The sequence below is a fragment of the Mustela lutreola genome, chromosome X, assembly GCF_030435805.1.
Source record: "Mustela lutreola isolate mMusLut2 chromosome X, mMusLut2.pri, whole genome shotgun sequence".
NCBI lineage: Eukaryota > Metazoa > Chordata > Mammalia > Carnivora > Mustelidae > Mustela > Mustela lutreola.
The window spans coordinates 27524443-27547502 of NC_081308.1; the positions used below are offsets into that span (position 1 = coordinate 27524443).

General features: G+C 36.0%; 1 protein-coding gene across 7 annotated transcripts in view; it reads right to left on the reverse strand.

Moving 5' to 3' along the window:
• The window catches only part of DMD (dystrophin), a 2248143-nt gene that overhangs the window by 818243 nt on the left and 1406840 nt on the right, over positions 1-23060 (reverse strand). For all 7 annotated transcript variants that reach the window (XM_059157899.1, XM_059157902.1, XM_059157904.1 and 4 more), the window contains exon 45: positions 12251-12426. In XM_059157899.1, coding sequence (XP_059013882.1) covers positions 12251-12426 — 176 coding nt within the window. The remainder of the gene's footprint in view (positions 1-12250; positions 12427-23060) is intronic.

Genomic DNA, 23060 nt, shown 5'->3' on the forward strand with positions numbered 1-23060 from the left:
AGAAACACTAGGATTTAAGGGGCAGATGAAAGGAGGAGCACAATTAAAAGAGGAATTATGTAGAAAGGTAAGAATAAAATCAGATGACATTAATAACATGGTAGGCAAAGTACGACAAAGTGCTAAATTACAAAGTGGTCAGTTAATGCTAAATGGCCAACATTAGGACTAAGATATGTCCAGTGGCTTTAACTACAGGAGATAACTGATGGCATAGGCAAAAATATCAGGGCAGTCGTGGGGACCAAGACCAAAAAGAAAAAAAACAAAACAAGTAACAGAAAATATATGGAATTAGGTGACTATAAAGAGAAGAACTCAAATGGTAATGATGACTAGGAAAAGGGAAGTAAGAGACCTTCCTCATCTTGGGCTGCCCATAATCTGAATACTATGTATATGTGGGTGGAATTCCAAGGTCATTATGGAATCAAATGGAGTAAGTTTAGTTTTTGAATCTGGAATGAGTAGCAAAAGAACTCCAAGGTAGCATTTCCAATTCTTTCAAATAGCAATAGCAAATAGCAAATAGCAATTGCATTCTTTATTCCTTGTCTGCAGGGGTAGGGTGGTTTCTGACAGCATGCAGACCTAGGGTGTGATTTGGACTATACAGTTCCTGAAACTGAGCCTATTCTTTGCTTTCTGTTCATGTATTAATGACCGATAACTGAGAATTAATAGAATAGAAGAGCCTTGTTCAAGAAAACATGGGAATAGAGTAACACACATACTGAAAGCATGTTTTAATTATATTAAATCCAGGGCAGGAATCAAAGTGATCAACACATTTTTATCTCAGGGCTTGGGGTTTTCCCTTGTGCAGAAAAGTAATCCACAGACCCATGGACTGTGTTCATTTTTAACAGTATGAAGTTTTGTAATTCTAACAAAAAGTACTTTGGAAATGATTGCTTGTAGTAAGACCTATGTCTCAAAGGATAGGCTCTGATGGTAGACAATACAAGTTTCCTCAGCAACAAGGAAAATGAAAAGCATGTAAAATTCCCTCTGGCCTGTTTTATGACACTGGTGGCTTCCAGGTGTAGCTGCCATACAGATGGACAACAGACAAATCTTATACATTAATAACCTTAAAGGGGGAGGGAATTTACAGGATCTCAAGCAAGGAGTCTTTCTGGGGCTGGCTTCAGTTTGTGCTTATTTCTCATATTCCAGTCTCTCCACCTACGATCTCTCTAGGTATCAACCATTTGCATTTCACTGAACACTGCATCCATACTTTAAATATGCTTGTAGACATTCTCTCTTTCACCAGGGTCCTATATGTATATAGGGACATGCTGACATTTTTTATCTGTAATCAGCATGATGGGGATTTTGAGTTTGGTTTCTTATGTGTTGTAATCAATCCAGTCTCCTGATATATCCCCAATATTCTGTTTACCAATCCTTCTAACAGAGGATAGTTAAGGGAGGCGGGTAGTCTGTGCTCCATGGAGATCACATGTATTACCTCTGGGTGTTAGTTACTCATCTAGTACTCATCTGCCACAGTGACTTCCTGACACCTGAACTCCTTCTCCACAGTATCACTTATTAATATATACTCTGGGAACTCTGTTTTGGTTACCAGCTAATAAGTCAATAGAGTAAGAACGGAATCACACTCAGTTGACTGGGAATTGCTACCCTCTCTCTACTGAGGAAAAAAAAACGCTCAGCGTCTTCAGCAGCTTTGTCTTCTTCCTGATGTTCAGACTTACACACCCAAGTACATGTTCTCTGAACACCTTGTTTTAGGTGTTCTACAGGCTCCTCAAACCTGTCATATACCAAGGTAAAGTCTGTATGTCTGATGAATGTCCCTCTTTCCATCTGGGTTCTCCCACTTGTATTTCCTATTCGTGCTAATGCTTTCATTTCAGCCAGTTCCTCAAGCCAGAAATGTGGATAAAGGGTCATCCTACAGCCTCCCTTCATCATCCCCATCTCATCTAATCGATTACTAAGTCATTTTATTTTCATCTCCTGAGTATCTTAAATCTGTCAGGTCTTTATGAGTTTTATTCAGCTCTGATAGTTTTCATTCTTAATATGAAATACTAGAGAACTACTTGAGTCACCCTACTGCCGGCCTAAACCTCTTCATTTCACCCTGAGCTCAACTATCAAAGGGGCCAATGTGGTTCCAAATCTGAACTATTTGAAATTTTCCAAGGCCCTTCTAATCCCAGTCCATGAAGAGGTTTGAGATGCAAAATCTTCCCTGACCTGCTCCATCTAGACTGCTTAAATCACAAAATACTTTGTCCTTTAGACATACAAGAGAAATCCTCTTATTAAACTTGATTAGGATGAGGGAATAGGTAGTCTTGGGAAAAATGTTAAATTGAAGGGATTATATAAAGTTGTTTAAACATATTTAAACATTTTATTTTCTTTTAGAACATATTCACCTCTCATTCACCACTCACTTGGTGTGGGGTACAAGACTTTCCTGAAGTAAGTAAGGATCCATGTAATGAAGTTCTGCATTCTCTTTCTTACATAAACCACTCCTACATTTCATCATTTATGACTTTCAGTTTTGGTTTCTTCAAAGTAGAATAAGTTTTAGAGATATTAAAAAGAATCTAAATGTAAAATTCTTCCTGATTTTTGTGATTTTTATCCTCTATCCCAAAACTTAAATAATTTCCTTATATATATCTAATTGGATATTTTTCCCCGATCATCTTTATCAAGTTTTTCAAAGCATTCAACAATTTTCATAAAAACCATAATTCTTTCTCTTTGCACTCCCATTTTGTTAGTTTGTATAATATTTAATTAAATAAAAATACAAAAACAAGAATAACTTGTATTAAACTGGTTGAGAACTACACATAGAAATACTACTCTCAAGTAGTAAGAGGCAAGGTACATGGTTCCAATAAGGATACTTGAAAACTTTTCAAAAACATATATAGGTTATTAATATCCAGCATTAAGTTTGGAATAAAAATTGGGCAGTTGGTTTCACATATAGAATGATGAACTCAGGATAATGACATTTAAATGAAGATTTACTTCTCTGTTCTAAACTTCATGTAATCCTTCAACATAGCCCACTTTTTCTTGTTGCACTGATTATACTCACCTCACTTTTTCCCCTCTGGCATGTCCGTCCATTTATTCTTTGACTCCTGACATCCTTCAAAGCCCATCACAGGGATCATCCTCTATTACCAATCCTAACTCCTACCTCCCCAATCCCATGAGAGTTCATAGAAGGCCATGAATAAAGTGCCATGACATGTGTATGTATAGAGTGATATTGTCTGTACCAGCCAATATGACAGCATGTTTGGCTCCAGCGAGTCAGTTTCACTAGAATTTGCCAAGTTGCCAAGAATAAAATATGACATAAAAAGATTAACTATGAAGCTAATTTTTCATAGTCTTTTGATGGAGAATTATGAATGTCCTTGAAAGCTTTTCAAGAGTCATCAGATAACAGATGGGAAGAGACCAGGTTTTCCATAGACACCTGTGGATAATATTATCTGTATGATCCTCTTTGATCAATCTAAAAATAGCTCTTTGAGGATATGGATTGCAAAGTAAAACATCTTGAGCTTATAGATTGGATGAAGATAAAATACCCAGTCTCAAGGCTAATATCTTCTTATTTCACTGAGAATTTATTAGTTGTGATATAGTAAAATGGAGTTAAAGAAATATACAAAGTTTGAATCAAAGAGCTTCTTTTTGATATAAACAGCTATGGAAGTTAAAGTCACTTGTCTCTCAAAAGTATTAAATTCAGGAGAATACCTAAAACACGAATTGGCAACCCAACTTCCTGAAGATTAGAATTGATCTAGTCCAATTTCCAGAACTAAAGATGATCCATGAAAAAGTGTTAATATTATGAAAATCATTGAAAAAGTGGTTCTGGCTCTGTATGTCTATTTTTAACCTATGTAGCAATGTCAAGTAGAGATTTATAATCCTAGTTTAATTTGAATGTGAATAAATATCTCAGAATTTAAACTGAGAAAAATGTTTTGTTTTGTTTTGTTTTGTCTTGTTTTTCATTTGTTTGTTTGTTTTTGGTTATCAACAATGTACTAGATTTTCTGCTGGGTACTGAGGGCTCTAGAGATGAGAACAAGCTGTTGCCTGGCCCTCGTGAAGCTTTCAGTCTTGTCAAGGAAGATGAAATACATGTGGGTATGATACATGACGGATACATAAAATGTAATGTGTTATAAAAAGGAGCAAGAACTCAAGAGAAGAGACTGCCCCTGTTTGAGAACAGGAGGTAGTACTCACTAAGGAAAGAGTACTTACTTTGAGTAGGATTTTGAGAGAAAATTATGAGAAAGGCAGTTCAGTCTCAAAAAGCAATGGTTTTGGCAAAAGGTGAAGGACAGAAAACTTCAGGTCATTTTATGCTTTGGACACAAGCTGAAATAATGAGTATGATGGATAATGGGTTTGGAAAGCTAGGTCAGAAGGGATTCTATGTCTTATCCCCTTGCTACAAAGCACAGCCACCTAAGGGAATGGGCTTGCTAAGTGAGAGGTTGATGGGCAGAAACCAGAAGTATATCCTAGAGAATACTAAGGATCAAAGCTAAATAAGTTATGCAAAATTGGATCTAGAGGAAGGATGCTGGAGTCAGATCGTCAGCATTTACATCCTTGTTCGAATACTTGCTAGTCATTTGTTCTTGGGCAAAGAACTTGAACAGTCTGTGTCTCAACTGTTCTTCTGTAAAGATTAATATAAGAATAGAGTTGTTAATGAAGATTCTATGTGCTGTATAAAGCACTGGGAACCAAAGCTGGCAATATTAAGTGTGTCACCACCACCACTACCATTTTATGAGGACTATATGAAGTATTATAAAGCAAATGTTTATGGGGAAAGCAGTTAATATAAACAACTGAAGTGGGACAGGTGTGGTAAACTGAAGAGTAAGCTTGCTTGCCCAAACCAGTGATTCACAAACTTTGATGTGCATTTCAATCACATAGGAGTCTTGTTAAAATATTGGCTATGATTTATTAGATCCTGCATTTCTTAGCAACTCCCAGGTGATGTCTGTGCTGTAGTCCTGAGACCACACTTTGAGGAGCAAGTCTGAAACATCTCTTACTCAGATATAGCTGAACTGTGCTTTGAAAGAATGTGGGTTGAGGGCCTATTAGCCAGATCTGAGTTTTTGAGTTTTATCTTTCTTTCTTTCTTTTGACTTTTTTTTTTTAATTTTATTTGAGAGAGAGAAAGATAGAGAAAGAGAGATTGCACGTATAAGCAGGGGGAGAGGCAGACCTAGGGAGAAGGAAAAGCAGGCTTCTGCTGAATGGAGAGCCCAACAAGGGGCTTTATCCCAGGAACCTGGTATCATGATCTGAGCCTAACACAGAAGCTTAGCCAACTGTGCCCCTCAGATCTGAGTTCTGAAAAGGAGACAGGAGTCCTTGTTTGTTTGTTTGTTTTAGAAATTTTGAAGCCCCTTGATGTTTAAATGTTGGCAATCATTTCAAAAACAGTGCCTATGTAAAAACTGCAGTTTCCAAGCTGGATTCCACCAGTGGGCACTCAGTCTGCAAACTCGGGGCTGACTGAAAAGAGAGCCATGATCAAAATTGGTGGTGAGAAACCAGGAAAGGTCAAGTACAGAGCAAGTAGACTGGAGTTAGGGCTGAGTAGATTCCAGGGGCAGAGTGGGAATGTGTGAGAAGGATTTCAGCACTGGTTTAACATAGATATGCTGGGTCCACTGAAAAGATTACAAACACTGTTAAAGAGATTTCTAAGTCATATTGAAATTTTTGGTTTTCATTTTGTAGGAAATAGGGTGCTATACAGAAGGCTATTTTGGTTAGAGGAGACTGAATTCATCAGGAGACAAAATTAAAGAAGACTTAAGAGAAAACAGTTGTCTCACGAAGAATGCATAGAGTATATGAATTGCTAATGGAGATTTTCAAGAAGAGGTCCTACTAGGCCTACTTTAATGAATTAGATAAGGCTCATTTCTAATTAACAGCATCTATTTGCATGCAAACAATGAGCTAAGGTCTTTAAAAAACAATTCCTTCCCTTAAGTACATTTAGGAATGCTTCCCATTAGCTTATTTACACCATTAATTTGCTTGGCAAACTAGCATAGATTATGCACAGGTAAACTGTGGTTCAAAACATCAGAAGTATAAGCACTAAAATGAATAAGAAGGTACAGATTTTACATGAGTATTGCACAAAAAGGGCTTTTTAAGAGACCTAGCCTTTTGAACCTTTGATGTATAACCGAAAGAGATTTTTGTGTCCTTACGAAAGGAATGTGAAAACATTTTCCTCTAGGACTGCTTGCCAGAAAGATGCCAGCCATTGTTTTAGAAAGGGTTACTGCCCACATTTTGGTTTCTGCACACCATTCCCCACTAAAAGATTTAAATCAGAGGCCCTTGCAGAAATGGTTGATTCCAAACCTAAGGCAGGGAAAGTACACAGTGAGCATGGGGCATTGAAGCCAGAAGCTTGCACAAGCTCCTGCTGGTCAAATTTAATAAAGGTGAATATCAACAAGAAGAATAACTATAATTTATTGTAACATACTGAATAAGTAAGAGTCCATAAACCCATACTGATATCAAGGAGAAAAATAAAAGCTTTTCTTTTTAAATAGAGGAAATTAGCTTGTAGGATCATGTCAGAATTCAGAAAAAAAATTACCATTTTGCAACCCTAATGTAGTAAGTTCCGGAAGGATAATCAAAGGATATTAAAGCCATTAGATGACTTCTTAATTTAAAAAAAAAAAGATACTTTGCAACTAAAGATTTGTTGGCCACCATCTAAACCATGTGATCAAACTTAGCAGCATTTATAGCAGGGCCACCTCATTTTATGACTTCCTGATGTGATTTGAAGTACACACCATCTCTTATGAAGTGTTCTTGCCAAAAACATTTGACTAGTATCTTTTCAAGTCTCAATATCCAGTTTACAGAAAAATACAGTGAATAGAGAACAAAATAAATGACATAATGAGGAAAAAAAAATTGAGATGAATCCAGAAAGGTGACATTTTTTTTTCTGAGGATATTGCACCAGACTCTTCCAAATGTCTGTATCAGTAAAAAAAATAAAATAAAATAATGTGGAAGAGCTATTTCCCACTAAAAGAGACTGAAGAAGGGTGCCTTGGTGACTCAGTTGGTTAAGTTTCAGCTCAGGTTATGATTTCAGGGTCGTGAGATCAAGACTTGAGTAGAGCTCCACACTCAGCATGGAGTCTGCTTGAGATTCTCTTGCTCTAGCTTTCTCTAAAATAGGAAAATAAAATCTGTATAAATAAATAAATAAATAAATAAGACTGAAGAAACATAATAACTGAAGGGGATCATAATATGCCACTTGGGCACAAGAATTATTTTGAGTGGAAGTCCACTGGGAAATAGCAGAAACAGGAAAAGCTCTCTACCTAGTGTATTTCTGCCTTAAGGCAGGGCATACACTTCCCCTTGTGAAGGTGTCCCCCCACCCCTTTTCTGGACCAGGAAGAGCAGACAACTTTTTATCACTTGAGAGAGCAGCATGGAATTGAATTTACTTATTACTGAAATGTCCTTATCTTCCATTAGTTTCCCCCATATATTTGCCACCCTGCAATCTATCACCCATAGAAGCCTAAACCCCTTTCCTTTGTCTTGTCACCTACCTACAATTTAATTGCTCTTTGTTAAAATGGTATTTAAGCTCTTAAGCACTTCTTTGGTATTTTCAGTTCTTTCCTCTGAAGCCCCCTGTGCCACATTAAAAAATAAACATCAAATAAAATTTGTACACATTTTCTCCTATTAATGTGTCTTTTGTCAATTTAACTTGCCATCTCCAGATATTAAAGCTAAGATGGTAGAGGGGAAAGGTTTTCCCCTTTCCTACAAAACTAAATGCATTACATAAAACATGAAGGGACATTGGTATGAAATACTCAAATAATGATATGAAAGGCATTCTTGAGTTATTCAGTCAATTTAGATACGGGCAGGATATTAAATAATAAGGTATTATGTTTAATTTTCTTGAGCATGGTAAACAAGCACAGCTATCCTATTCTAAGGAAATGCATTGTGAAGTATTTAGGGGTGCAGTATAAGGGTATTTATAATTTACTTGCATATGTTAAAACAACAAAAAAATGTGTGTGTGTGTGTGTGTTTTATTCCCTATATTAAATAAAGGAACATATGGGGGAGGTAGTGAAAGGGAGAAAAAAAAAACAAAAATGGCAAAATGTTAACTATTGAATCTAGGGATTTAGAAGAAGAAGGTATATGGATATTTTTTATGCTACTTTTTTCAACTTTTCTGTATACTTATAATTTTTTATTTGCAGTGCTGGGGAAAGAAAAATTTCAAGCAATGTATTCAATCACGTGACATTTAAATTAAAACTCTTATTCTTCTCTCTGTAAGTACAATAATTGCTTTATCTCTACAATGGTGGAGACAATACCATATTTGCCTTAGGGAAAAGGAGAGATAAATTCTTGAGATCATTTTTTATTGCTATGGATTATGATTCAGTGATTCCTCAGTTTAGGGATTCTATTTCTCATCACCTTGCTGCCCTCTTCCAGTCAATCTTTTATCAGCTGATAATTATTCTAAGTAAAATGGCCTCCCTTGTGCTTTAAGCTATCCATTGCTCAAAGGCCTGACTACCCACATTCCCTTAACTGGTACATCTCCTGGAATACTTCAGAAAAAAGGAATGCATGAAGATAGCGATGGCATCATTAAAAGGACTGAGACCACAGTACATGATAATGCGGTCTGGGCAGATAAACAGCTGGCTAGAAATAGTTAAGATCCTTTGTTCCCTATGCCATGGAGCCCTCTGGCAAACTGGTGAAGCCCGGGACTCTCCTCGGAATCATGTTTTTAAGTCCAGAATATAAAGTACTGAGAACTTCAAAAAAGTCATTTGTATTGAAATACAGTTATAAAACTACTAGAAAATTTTTTTTGTGTGATATAGCAATACATGTGCTTGTTTATTAACACATTAAAATGAACACATTATGATAAACTTTCATTTGCATCTTCTTCATTTAAAAAGACCACATTGGTGGTTAAGCCACCATTAAATTCATTATGTTGTCATGCTTAAACCTATAGATGTTATCCAGTTCCTCTGTTACATAATTGAGGCAACAGCGAATTTTCTACCTTCAACTGTATACCTAATTGAATGCATTTTACAATTCATTTACTTCCAACATAAACTAACCTTAATGGATGTCCACTGCTATTTGAATTTGTTCTGGGAATTTTCTGCTCATATTTCTGATATCTTGTATTTTCAAAAAGAAGGGTTTAAAATTATGTAGCTATAAGTCTCCAAACAGTTTTGCGGATTTTTTTTTTTTTGCTTAAATTGTGTACTTTCTTTTGTATGTGTACATGGACTAGGAAACATGAAATATGTCCAACAGCTGCATTTAAAGCCCATTGCAAACTGAGAATACTGATGTCAACTTGAATAGTCACCTTATTTTTCACCTGTGCAATAAATAACTTCTATTTCCTGCCGACTTCTCCTTGGGTGGCAGTAAAGGCATGCCATTGATTAATAACAGTTTCATGATTATAGCTCTCCCACAATTGTTAACATATTCTCTCTCTCTCTCTCTCTCTCTCTCTATATATATATATATATATACACACACACATATATATTTTCTCTCTCTCTCTTTATATATATATATATATGTATATATATATTTTACTTTTATTTGCTACTGGATGCCTGGAAATAGCTATTAGTGTATTGGTAGAAAAGGCACTTCTATTTTATTACTATTTTACATTTCATAAAACTTAAATGATACAAAAATTCTGAGGAAGTATGCCACAAAACTGATCTCAGTGGAAATTTAAATATGCTAACATTTATTTTTAAAATGTAGCGTGAAGTAGACAACTTTAAAAGCTGAGTTAAAAAAAAAAAAACCTCTCAAGGAAGCTGATCTTGACTTTTTAAAACACAAAAGTGCAATATTTAATGTAGGTCAAAATGTTTAAATGGGAGAAATATTTCTAACCAATTACAGCCAAATCCCTAGCTGTAATTAACCTACAATTTGCATAATATTTCACCACAGTGTCAGCATACACCACTTTCTTGTAAACTTAGACAGATCTAAAGTTTTAGAGCTTATTCGGTGAAACAGGCATAATGCTCTATCTTTCTAAGTTCTGATTTTCATTTAGAAGTCAGTACCAGATCACTTTTTCACCTGAATTTTTGAAAACTTGTTATCAGAGAAAATATTGAAGTGCTGTATTTAAATATTATATGAGCATGCCTGGGTGGCTTAGTTGGTTAAGCGTCTGCCTTTGGATCAGGTCACGATCCCATGGTCCTGGGACTGAGTCCCTCATCAGGCTCCCTGCTCAGCAGAGAGCCTGCTTCTCCCTCTCCTTCTGCCCCTGCCTGCCACTCTGCCTACTTGTGTTTTCTGTATCTTTAGGTCAAATAAATTTTAAAAAATCTTAAAAAAATAAACATTATATGACAATGATATTTAAAAATGAGAAATAGTACTTTATATGTAATAAAGAAAAAAATAATCTTCCAACCCATTTAATCTACTTTATGAATTCAAGTTATTAATTTTTAGAGCACCCTATGCATTTTTCCTTACTTTGTCCATTTGTTAACATTTTAGACTGTATTGACTTTAGTTCAGAAGTGATATTATACAGGTTTAAACCTGCTCATAGTATAAACATATTAGTTATTTAAGTAATGATACAGTTCTGTATTTAATAGAGAGATTTCAATGTGGGAAAAATTGTGTAATTTTCCCAAGGAAGCAGTTTCACCCCAAAGTTTAGATCTTTATTTTCTGTTATCTGTATAAAAATTACAATTCTTTTCTTTTTTTTAAATTTTATATTTTTTATAAACATATATTTTTATCCCCAGGGGGTACAAGTCTGTGAATTGCCAGGTGTATACACTTCACAGCACTCACCAAAGCACATACCCTCCCCAATGTCCATAATCCCACCCCCTTCTCCCAACCTCCCTCCCCCCAGCAACCCTCAATTTGTTTTGTGAGATTAAGAGTCACTTATGGTTTGTCTCCCTCCCAATCCCATCTTGTTTCATTGTAAAAATTACAATTATTTTCTAAGCCAAGATTCAAACTAAAAATGTTTTTAGATGATGCTATTATTTTAAAACTCTATCAAGATATGTATGTATGTGTATAGGTCAAATAAGCATCCTTTTTGTAGAGGAATATGAATTCTATCTACTTTTTGAATAATGCAACAGGAGCAAAGGCGCCAAGAGGAGGTGGGCAAAGACAATGGACCTAATTCTGAAACCTTTCTAATACATCCTCACCAAAGACGTTCATCAATGAGTTGCCCTAGCTTTCTGAATATTAAAATCCACCTATTATGTAGATGATAGGTAGGAAGCAAGAGCTTGGCAATAGAAGGGAGTTTTCATTGTTCAAAACAATAGTCTCATTTGGTAAATAAAGGCCAAGTTCTCCCTTATGGAACAGGAAACATTAGCATCAACAACTGGAAGCATAATACAAAATCCCATTTATAAAAATATCTTTTGCCTTCCAAGTGTGGCAGCATACATTTGGCATTCTGGGCTTTCAGTACCTTCCAAAGGAAAGTTAAAAGATGACTGAATTCAACAATAACCTTTCCGAGGTTTTGTTTTCCCCTTTATTTATTTTTTATCTTTTAAAATCCCCCCCCACTTTAGAATTGACAGCCCACGTCCCTCTTCAAGCATGTACTGACAAATGTAGTAGGACTAAAAAGTGAATATGACCCTCCTGGTTTGAGCATCAATGTCACATTTACAGCTGTTGAAAATTCTAGCCGAATAGCAGTCTTTCCTGTAAAATAGTCACTTATAATTTCTTTTTTGTCATCTTTTTTCAAATAAATGAGCCTCAGTTTGTTAAAACCAAAATATATCAAAGATATTCCTGTTTGAACAATCGCTTGGTATTTAAAACTTGAAAGTTTAAAAGAGCAAAGTGTTGTCTATTTCACTAGCAGCAGCTATATATTTTAGTACACAGGAAACAAAACAAATTCATTATTGCTACTGATTAACAGTTGAGGGTTCCTTCCCCCTAGTGCCTTTCACCCTGGTTCCAATCTTTCAGAGTCTTTTTGAGAGGACAGCTAAAATAACTTCACTAAAATTTTAGGATTCCTATTTTTATCTGTCTTACCTACCTCTTTTTTCTTTCTGCCAGCTGTTTGCAGACCTCCTGCCACCGCAGATTCAGGCTTCCTAGTTTTTCCTGTAGAATGCTGGCATCTGGTTTTGAGGACTGTTGAATTATTTCTTCCCCAGTCGCATTCAATACCCTGACAACAGTTTGCCGCTGTCCGATGCCATCCTGGAGTTCCTGTAAGATACCAAAAAGGCACAACAAAAATGAAGCCCTATGTCCTTTTATTTGAGAAAAGATTTAACAATGTGCTACCACATGTGGTTCTACCAGGAGAGAAAGAAATAAAAAAAGCACCTTGTGAAAGTTTCTCTATGAAACTGACATGCCTATATCCAAAGGCTACAAGACAGAAAGACACCTTTTATGTGTCAGTGAAAAAGCACCCTCTCAGTTCAGCTCTGGTCTTTCTATTTGTAAAGCTTGTCAGCTAGACGATGTTATAATGTCCTACAAATCAATTAGTTGGAAACCTTTTCAAGAGCAAATTCGATTTCTTGTCCCCACAAGGATGTTCCATGTTTAATAGTCTATGAAGTGTTGTAAAATTTCAACATGAAAAAAGTATTTGGATTTCTTAATGAGTGTTGATAGGAGAGGTGAAAAAGAACAAACATAGGTTAGTCACAGTATTAAAACAAAACAAAAAAAAAACTCGAGATATTTAGACAAAAATTCATTGCTGTATTAGAAGGAAATTTATTTCAAATTCTGTTTCCATCAAGGTATTTTGCATTATAAAACAACATAAAACAATTAATTGCTTTCAGGCGCAGCCTATCAAAAAATCCCTGAGGTACAGTGATAAATTTAAAAATAATCTATAGCCACCAGAACATTTTTATTAGTCATTGATAGTGTCAAGATTAAATATCTTCCACTTTCTATCCTGAATGAAATTTTAAGAATATCAGAAAATGAGTGTTACTAAAAAAGAGATTATTACAACCAAATATAAATAAAAAGAAAAATGCTTTTTTACCATTACATAAAAATGGCATTCTACTTTTTTTTTTTTTTTAAAGATCATCCAGAGTGTTTGAGGCAATTAAAATAATCCAGTACTTAATCTGGAGTTTAGAAAATGAAATAATCTGAGAACTTGAGATCCCTACCATGTTTAAATCAAAAGGACTCCCAAATCCCTATGTACTGATAGGATAAAGTCACTACAAAGAACGCTCTCCTGATAGATGTGATTCTCATGATCAAATATTCTTATATTTCCCGGTCTTTTGAGCCAATACCATACACACAGTAAATGCCAGTCCATACTTGCCAAATAAATGAAAGGATGTATGCCTTCTGACACTGGGTCAAATCTCTCTAAGACTCTTATTCCACATAAAGAAAATTTTTTTTACTACTTTTGTGTAACATTACTTTGAATACTAGAATTTCTGGTAGTATAACTAGCAGTTATAAGACTCAGTCAATCAGCAAAAATGGTAACAAGGCCATTATTCCAGGGACAGAGGGCCTCAAATGAACATAAAACTATGCATTATTGAACTGGTCATAAGCCTTCCTCACCATACTCTCTTACATGTACATGAGATATTTTCTAGTAAACATGTGATATTTCCTCACAACTAGTTGATTTTGCACCATTACTTGAATCTCACTCTTTATCATCCATTCACACCAGGGTGGTGTGTGACACTCTGTACTAATGGAACATTCATTCATATCAAACGTGTCTATATTCCTATCATACTGTATGTTCACTGAGGTCAGAGATTGTGTCCCATTCATGATTGTGGCCTTAACGCTTAGTCCAGTATCTGGCTCATGGGAGGTTTCAGGAACTATCTATTGAGGGAAGACACGCATGTCTAACTAAAGGAAGTGGGGGAGGAAGGGAGACATTCAATTTCCTCATTGTCATAGTATCATTAGTATTAATACTTCTCATTGGGCCTCTTAGAGATTCAAAGAAATAAGTTCCATTTTCCAGGTTTCAGGCAGTATATAATCAAGCTGAAGAAGTGTGACACAGCTGTGAAGGATAATTTGTTGTACTCCATATAAGAGAGAAAGCAAGATCAATGATGCGCCAGAAAGAGGGATGATTTCAGTGGAAGGATGAAGAGGAGATGCCTCTGGGGGGATGTGAAATATGAAGAATGGGTACACCTGAGAAATGTGGAAGGTTGAGGGGGTGGCAAGCGAATGGCAGAAGGCAAGGCCTAAGGTGTGCCATTTCCATGATGTGATGAAGAGTATGTATTTGGGCTCCATGTCACTGTGGGAGGAGGAGTGCAGGGAGAGGGGTAGCCCTGGGTGGATCTTGGGCCTCATCAGAGAGGACTTGTCTTTTCATTACAGAGCTTGCAATACTCTGGGTTGCAAAAGAAAGTAACTTTTGTTGTAAATATAGGACTACCAGAGCTAGGATAATCCTGAGGCAGAGTTCAGGCTAATGTTAAGACAGAGACACAGGGAAAACACTAGAACAGGATTCCAGGAGACTGGTATTGGAGTAAGACTAGACTTTTGATAATGCACCTAGAAAGGAAAAAATAAACCCAATACACTGTTAGGGGAGAATCTACAGGGTTTGCAAACTAGCAGGATCATGCAATTATGCATGACTACTGGAATGGGAAAATCCTTGCTGAAAAGATTAAGGAAAGTGAAAGGGAAAGCTTAAGCCTCCAATTTGTCCTTCAGTGGTGTCCAATATCCACACTTATTAGTAATATTTTATTATTACACTTAGCTTCCTGCTGAGTAAGAAGCATGATATGAGGCTCAATCTCAGTACCCTATGATCATGACCTGAGCCAAAGGCAGATGCTTAACAACTGAGCCACCCAGGTGCTCCACATCTCAAATTGGAAGGGGAGGTGAACCATGAGAGACTATGGACTCTGAAAAACAATCTGAGGGGTTTTAAGTGGTGGGGGGTGGGAGTTTGGGGGAACCAGGTGGCAGGTATTAGAGAGGGCATGGATTGCATGGAGCACTGGGTATGGTGCAAAAACAATGAATACTGTTATGCTGAAAATAAATAAAAAATTTTAAAAAAAAGGAAACATAAAAAGAAAAAAAATCTAAAGTGCACAAGAATCTCCTAGAGAACTTGCCAGATTGCTGATTCTGGTTCAGTGGTTCTACGGAGGGTCCAAATTCCTCTACTTCTAACAAGCTTCATGGGGACACGGATACTATTGGTCTAGGAATGTTGCCACACTGAGCAGTCAGATGACAGAATCTTTGTTAAGTAATCAAAGAATTCTTGTTGGTGTTTTATAATGCTATCAACTAAAGCTGCTTCAGAATTTTTATATCTGCTCCTTTACTTTGTATTTCTGATCTTGGCCCTTTTACTTCATGGCTGATGGCTATAGTAACTTTTACAACCCAATTGTAGAATCAACAAGGGTTTTATTATTTCTACTTCCCAGGTAAAAGACAGAATTGAACAGCTAAGAATAAAGCAATAATTTAAAATTGTTAGATCTACATCTCATTTATATAGAGTCCCAAACCAGGGCCTTCAGGTTTTTTAATTTTGTGAAAGAAGAGCTCATTAAATAGTCTATTGCTTTTGTGTGAGAAGATTGTGTAATCAGGAGAGGTATTTACAGTGTATGATCTATTCGAGGAGAGCTTTCAGTAATAAAGCATAAGACAGTGAAATAATGGATAAAAACAGGAAGTAAAAAATTTGTAGTGGTGTTTTATGTTAGCCTCTGAGCCTGAAGAAGATAAAATTTGATGTAACAAATTAAATGTAAAACCTCAATCAACTTTATTCACTCAGGGAAAAACAAATTAATTTTAATTCCATAGCTTCTAAATATTTTAAGCACTAAGTTATTCACTACCAGTGAAATTTTCAAGCTTTGATATCATACTAATGTTCTGTTGTCATAGGCATCCTTAATCTATTTCTCTGGCAATTAACATCTAGTTTTAGTTTTTGACAGAAAGAGAATCATAATTAAATCTATTGGATTATTCATCACAGTTAGAAAGCTTATTGTGTTTTGATTCTGATATGAAGCATCATTCTTAATAAGGATTCCATATCAGACTTCCCTAGGGAGCTTTTTCAAAATCTAAAAGCCCAGAATTTCACCGTTGCTGACTGCATCAGAATCTCTGGAGGTAAGGGGACAAAGGAATATAAAATAGATTCACTATTAAAGAAAAAGTAGGCAAGAGACTCTGGAAGGGGCAAGTGAGCAGGAGAGATATGTTTTATAGTTACTGCATTATCTCAACTTTTTGTATGCTTTTTAAATTGAGAAATGTTCCTAAATTATGGAAAATGACACATACATTTAAGTCCCTCAAGTCTGGTCAAATTGAGGGGAAAGTAAGAGAAATTATTGGCAAGCAAGGAACTGCTACATTTCTCAGAGGAGAGACTATGAGGCAAAAGCAGCCAGTTTGTTCTATACAAAAACATTACATACATTTTATAAAAGCGTATTTGCTATACTTTTCAAAACTGTATGAAAGCAAAGCAGAATAAATGGAACATAAAATGTGACCAATAAAGAAAAAGAATAAGCTAAGAAGCAGTTATGTGAAATTGTACAATGACAAATTGGGTAATCTAAGTAGGAGTTAAAGAATTGGCTAAATACCACAAACTAGGCAGAAAAGGAAGACGGAGATTGGGAGACAAAATCAAGACTGAGGAAAACTTAATAGGAAAAAAAAAAAACGTTCTTTGAACAAGTAGATATACTTCCATCAAGAATACAATCCTGTGATTTAATTGTAATTTTGTTAAAGATTTCCTTGGAGACAGATTAATCACGGACTCCATTCACTCATTGGTCACGTGAAAATATGTAAACATATGAACATTATGGACACTGGTGAAACTGCTGGAGAAACCTCTACTGTGATATTATAAAAATATGATGTGTTATGTTTTACTGCTCTACTCTTTCTGTCCTGCTTACGATCATTCCCACTGTTTTCTCTTAGTGGCTAGAATTCAAGCAAGAGTCTCAAAAATAGTTTCTGGTTTTTTTCTCAAAGATAAATTAAATGAGCCTATTTCTCATGTTGGTTCTCAGCAGTTACACTGTCTTTAGAGTTTTCGATATGCCTCAAAAAGTAGTCATATTTTATCATATGATGAATATGTATAAGGAAGCAATGTAAATGGACAAAATAGACAAGCATACAACAGGCTCAGTGACAAGACACTTTCAACCTAGCCCATTCATTGACTGGCTGACTCCATCCTGGTGGAAGACATGGTGACCTGTGGATAGGATCTTATGATGACAGTGACAAGCACTGAAAGATGGCTGAAATTTGGGAAATGCAGGATTTAAAAGAGGGAGAGAAAGGCAAGAGTAGAAAAATGGTGGATCTAAAAAAGGACTGAGGGGCATCTGGGTGGCTCAGTGGGTTAAGTGTCTGCCTTTGGCTCAAATCATGATCCTGGGGTTCTGGGATTGAGCCCTCTATCAGGCTCCCTGCTTAGCAGGGAACCTGCTTCTCCTTCTGCCCCTTGCCCTAGTTCATGCTCTCTTTCCCAAATAAATAAATAAAATCTAAAAAGAAAAAGGTGAAAAAAAAAGGAGGGGAAATAAAGGAAACATGGCCTAGAGAAATGAAAAATTTTGAGTAAAGAATGAAAGTGGTAGGAGGCAAGAAGCAAGTCCAAGTTCGAGCATCCAGAATGAGGATATGGAGAATGATAGCTACCTATTAACCACAAGGTAAGTTCCAAACACTAGCCTACCAACGTAGGCCTAAAGGGCCTCTGCAGCCTCTTCTCCCCTCTGCATTTGCAGCCTGCTTGCCTGCTGCTCCCCACCTTCAACCTTAGCTCCAACTCCCTGTAAAACTAAATGTCCTTCTACTTACTTGATGGTCCTGCTAAGTTTTTCAGGTCGAAGTCATAACTCGCCTGCCACGCTCAGATTAAATATTCCCTCTTTTACTGGACCTTTAAGAGCCCAGGGAGAGCTAAGTGTCTCTCCATTGTGTAGATATTTCCATTTAGTATCATTCATTGGTAGCATTCATGTCTATATTAGACTTTACAGCTGAGGATTAAGTAATACTAAAATAATTTTTTCTTCTTTTGACCATAAAATATGAATCCAAATTTGAACTGTTTCCCAGGTTCAACTTTCATCTGAGGACCAAGGGGTCTTTTACCAGTAATTTGCAAAATAAATCAAATCAAAGCAGAACAGTCTTTACAAAGGATCAACCTGAAATAAAATGCACCTTTTTTCCCCCTATTCTTTCTCCTGGTCTAATTTTATTTTCATCTCAGTAAACATTTACTGTGCTTCACGAATAATAATGCCCAAACCATATGTGTGTTGTTAGTTTGCTGCAGGACTTGGAGGCAGGAAAGGGGGTGGGAATCTTGTTAGATTTTATCTAATACCCTTTTTTCCTGGGTGGTATGGCAGCAGATATGCTTGTTGGTACACGTACACTTTCTTAACTGCTCCTCATAATGGTTGCTATAAAAGAATAATGAGAATTCCTTTTAGAACTAGAATTAGACTGTTCCTTTCCCAAGCAAACATCCTGCCAATGAACTAAAGGAAAATTATGTACAGTAGCGATTTATTTTAATGGGACATTTACCTAATATCAAATTACAATGAAATTTCCTTTGGATGTGTTTATCTCAGCCACATCAGTGATAAATGCAGTCATTATTATCACTGCTGTTAATGCGTATACCAAATGGATTCATCAAAGTGCTTTAAGTACTACATGCTTGGAAAGGTTATCTCAGGCTTTTTTTTCCTTTTCCATGAAACAATGCCCTGGGCAGAAAATCCCCAAAATATACATTCCTTAATTTCAAGAAGAAATTCCAAAAGAAGAAAAAAGTATATATGTTAAATCTCTGCCTTTGGGGCTCTGATACTGAAGAGTACAAGTTCAATCTGTCCTCAGACATGACTTGGCATTAGAACTTTAGTAAGTTTGGGTGGGCCAGGCATAAATTCTACTCTCTGAAGGAATCTGAATTAGTGGTCCTTGTTTAAAAAACAACAACAAACAAACAAACAAACAAAAATACCAAAAAAAACCCTGTTGTTATAAAGTACACAACTCTGTAAAGTTAATAGGTTTTAGTGAGTTAAAAACCAATGATAGGCCTCTCTAGGTTCCCAGATTCATTCAATTTTTCTTAGTTCTAAATCATTCTTTAGAACTTCAGGAGAACTAACTGGGAACATTTAAGAGTTGTTTTTCCACTCTATTTATAGGTTTGTTATGAAAACAAATGGACTTTTCTCTGATCAAAAGGAGGTTCTTTTCTATGACCATGCTTTTGTTTGTTTGTTTTTTGTTTAACTGAAATGAAATTAACATACAGTGCTATATATTAGGTTCAGGTGTATAATACAACAATTCAGCAATCGTATACATTACTCAACATTCATTTTGATTAAGTGTACTATTAATCCCCACTATCTATTGTACCCATTCCCCCCCACTCACCTCCCTTCCAAGTATCCATCCACAGATAAAGGGATATAGATGTAGTACATACATACAATGGAATATTAATCAGCCCCAAAAAAGGAATGATCTATTGCCATTTACAACAACATGGGTAGATCTATTGGGTACTATGCTAATTTAAATAAGTCATACAGAGAAAGACAAATGCTATATGACTTCACTCATAGGTGGGGTTTAAGGAAATAACAAAGAAAGAAAGAAGACAACCCCCCCCCCCACCAGACTCTTAAATACAGAGAACATGCTTGCTCTCTTAATAAGAGATTCTGGTAATAGAACATATAACTTCAGCAATAAATTTCTATTACAAATTATTAGGATGGTTGTAAAAGCATGTAAGATATATCGTCATGGAACATGTTGCATGCAACCAGAAAATGCTCACTCTAAGACAGACCACTTGAAAGGAGACACAGATCATTTCAAAATTTCTTCTTCTTTCTAGAGGTTTTACCAATTTGGAGCCACACAAATATTTATTCAAAATCCATTTGGTGGATATAAAAAGCATAATGAGTGTATGAAAAAAAGCAACATAACAACTGCTTTTTAAAAGCAAGATGATCTGTAAATGAAATTAAGACTGGAAATATTTGATTAAAAGTCAAATCTCATTGGCTTTGAAAAGTTGGAGTTTCCTATTGGTACTTGCCATGCTTACAAAGTATTTTCACTAAGCGAGACATTCATTGACTAAACAACTATTTACTGAATGCCTCCTATGGGCCAGGCACTCTGCCATGTGCTGGTTATTACTGCCTGCAGTAGAAGGAATGGGTTGGAGAAGCTCTGTAGTAAAAACAGGAAGACCAAGTAGGAGATGTTACTGTAGTTAAGGGAGTGGAAAAGGTAATGTGGACGGGGAAGTATTGGTAGAGATATAGAGAAGTGGCTGCAGACAGTTGATATTTGGGAGGTAAATAGGATGTGTACATCTACCTGTGTTTGGAAGATGGGAAAAGAAATATAAACCTCATGGTAATTAAGACTATACTGACTGAAGACAGTCTTCTTCATTCTTTATATTGCCAGGCACAGTGTTGGGCATTGCTTACCTTAACAATTGCTCAAGAAATATTTGTTAATAACTTGAGTGCTAGACTAGGTAAGATATTATAGTACTCTTGAATGGTTCAGAAGTAAAATTCTGAAATATATATAGCGCCTTGGTATGGAAAAGAGACATTAAAATATAATTGTGTTTTACCAAAGTCTTGTCTCTTAACACAAATAACAAGTTATCAAGGTAAGGTTTTGTTCTTCATGCTCTTGGGAATGGAAAGGCCAGAAATAAAATAAAGAGGGATAAAAACAGATCTCTGTGTCTAACATCAATTAATTGATTTTAAGTATTTAGCTCAGATTACAGACCCCCAAGACATCAACTAACAATCCACCTCTAAGCACATGTTGGGTATCACTAAGCTTTCTATGTCCCTCTCATCAAGTTATACAGGCATTAAAAACAAACTACAGGGTTTTTTTAGCCTCACTTTCTGAGGTTGGTTTTCTTATTTTCCAACTCATTATCTGTTATAGGGTAGTGCTCTTCATCTTCATGGAATTTGACTAGAAGGTGAGGTAACAAAACACATCTGTGTATCTTACTGACTGAGAATATCCTCTGGAAACCAGGCAAATCAGGCAAAGGAATGGGTTCTATTATTAACGTATTTGTACAATGTCAAAAATCTGTACCTTATTGCACTATACACAAACCAGAGCAACCTAATAATAAAAGAGCCAGAGGACTTAAGGATGTCTCCTGTTAAAAATTCCAGAATTATCCATGTGATTCCCTAAAACATCAGGGATAGTTGTAAAAAGAAGTGAAAACCAACTCTAGTCATTTTCACTTCTTTACAAAATATAACATGGCTGTTAAATGGGTAAATGAAGACACTCCAAACACTCCATGTCTCTTACAAATAAATTTTCAACCAGAAAATGTCCTGTCAAACCCTACTGCATATCCATTATGTTTACTTTAGAATATTTTCACAGTATCTATAAAATTAAAGGTCTTTATTTTGATTAAAAGATTTTGAATTTCTTCAGGGCAAGGACACTATCTTCATCTTTTGAGCTTCCACCAGGTTAGGCAGTAAAAGTCTAGTGACCAAATCAGTGAGCATATGTATGGTAAAAAGAATGATTAAGTCATATCTCTGTATTTTTAAATACCCAGTAGGCTTTAACCAACAAATTAGTGCTGATGACTCTGAAGGGTCTCTATAAAGCAGCTGCTCAAAGAACATTAAAATATTCAACACTCCGTATTTGTGGCCATGGAACAGTGTTCTTACAAAACCAAGGCACTGCTGCCCAAGCCACAATGATGCTTTGTACTAGAGTCTTCAGAGAAAATGAAAAGAAACCAAGTAGGACAATGTCTCTACCCTTCCCAGTTTCCAAGTTATACCAGTAACCTCAAAATTATATTACTTTCAACCAATAAGAAGGGCACTGTCTTCAACAGATATGATCTCTGTTCATGAATGATGAATACATGAAAAGAAGTTCACTTCTGTTAGTCATCAGAATGACACAAATGAAGACCATGACAAAATACCACTTTGTATCCCATAAAATGGCACAGTTGAAAAGAACCATTAAGATCAAATGTTGTTGAGAACAGAGAGCAAATGGAGCTCTCCATCATGACTGGTTAGGGTACATAATGACACAACCACTTTAGAAAACTGCTTTTGCAATATCTTACAAAGTTAAACACTTAACCTAGAAGTATTCCACTCCTAAAAGAAATGAAAACACTCACAAAAAGACTTCTCCCCCAAACAATCATAGCTTCTTTATTCCTACTATCTCCAAACTGAAAGTGGCTCAATTGTCCACCAACGGAAGAGACAGACAAATCATGGTGTGTATGTGTGTGTTTTAGGAGGGAAGAGAAGGAGGGAGGAACAGATGGAGAAGGAGAGAAAGCTTCTTAAGCAGGCTCCATGCCCAGCACAGAGCCATATGCTAGATCTCACAACCCTGAGATCATGATCTGAGTTGAAATCAAGAATCAGATGCTTAACCAAGTGAGCCACCCAGGTGCCCGAATCATGGTATATTTTTACAATGAAATATTAACCAGCAATAAGAAGGAATGAACTACTGATAAGTTCACTACATGGCTGAACCTCAAAAATATTTTGTTGATTAAAACACTACATATTGCATGATTCCATTTATATGAAATCAATAATAGACAAAAGTAAAGCATGGTGATAGAAATAAAAATAATAGGTGCCTATGAGGGTAGGCATTGACTACAAGATGGCATGAAGTGATGGGAATGTTTTTATTGAAGTACTGGGTTTATA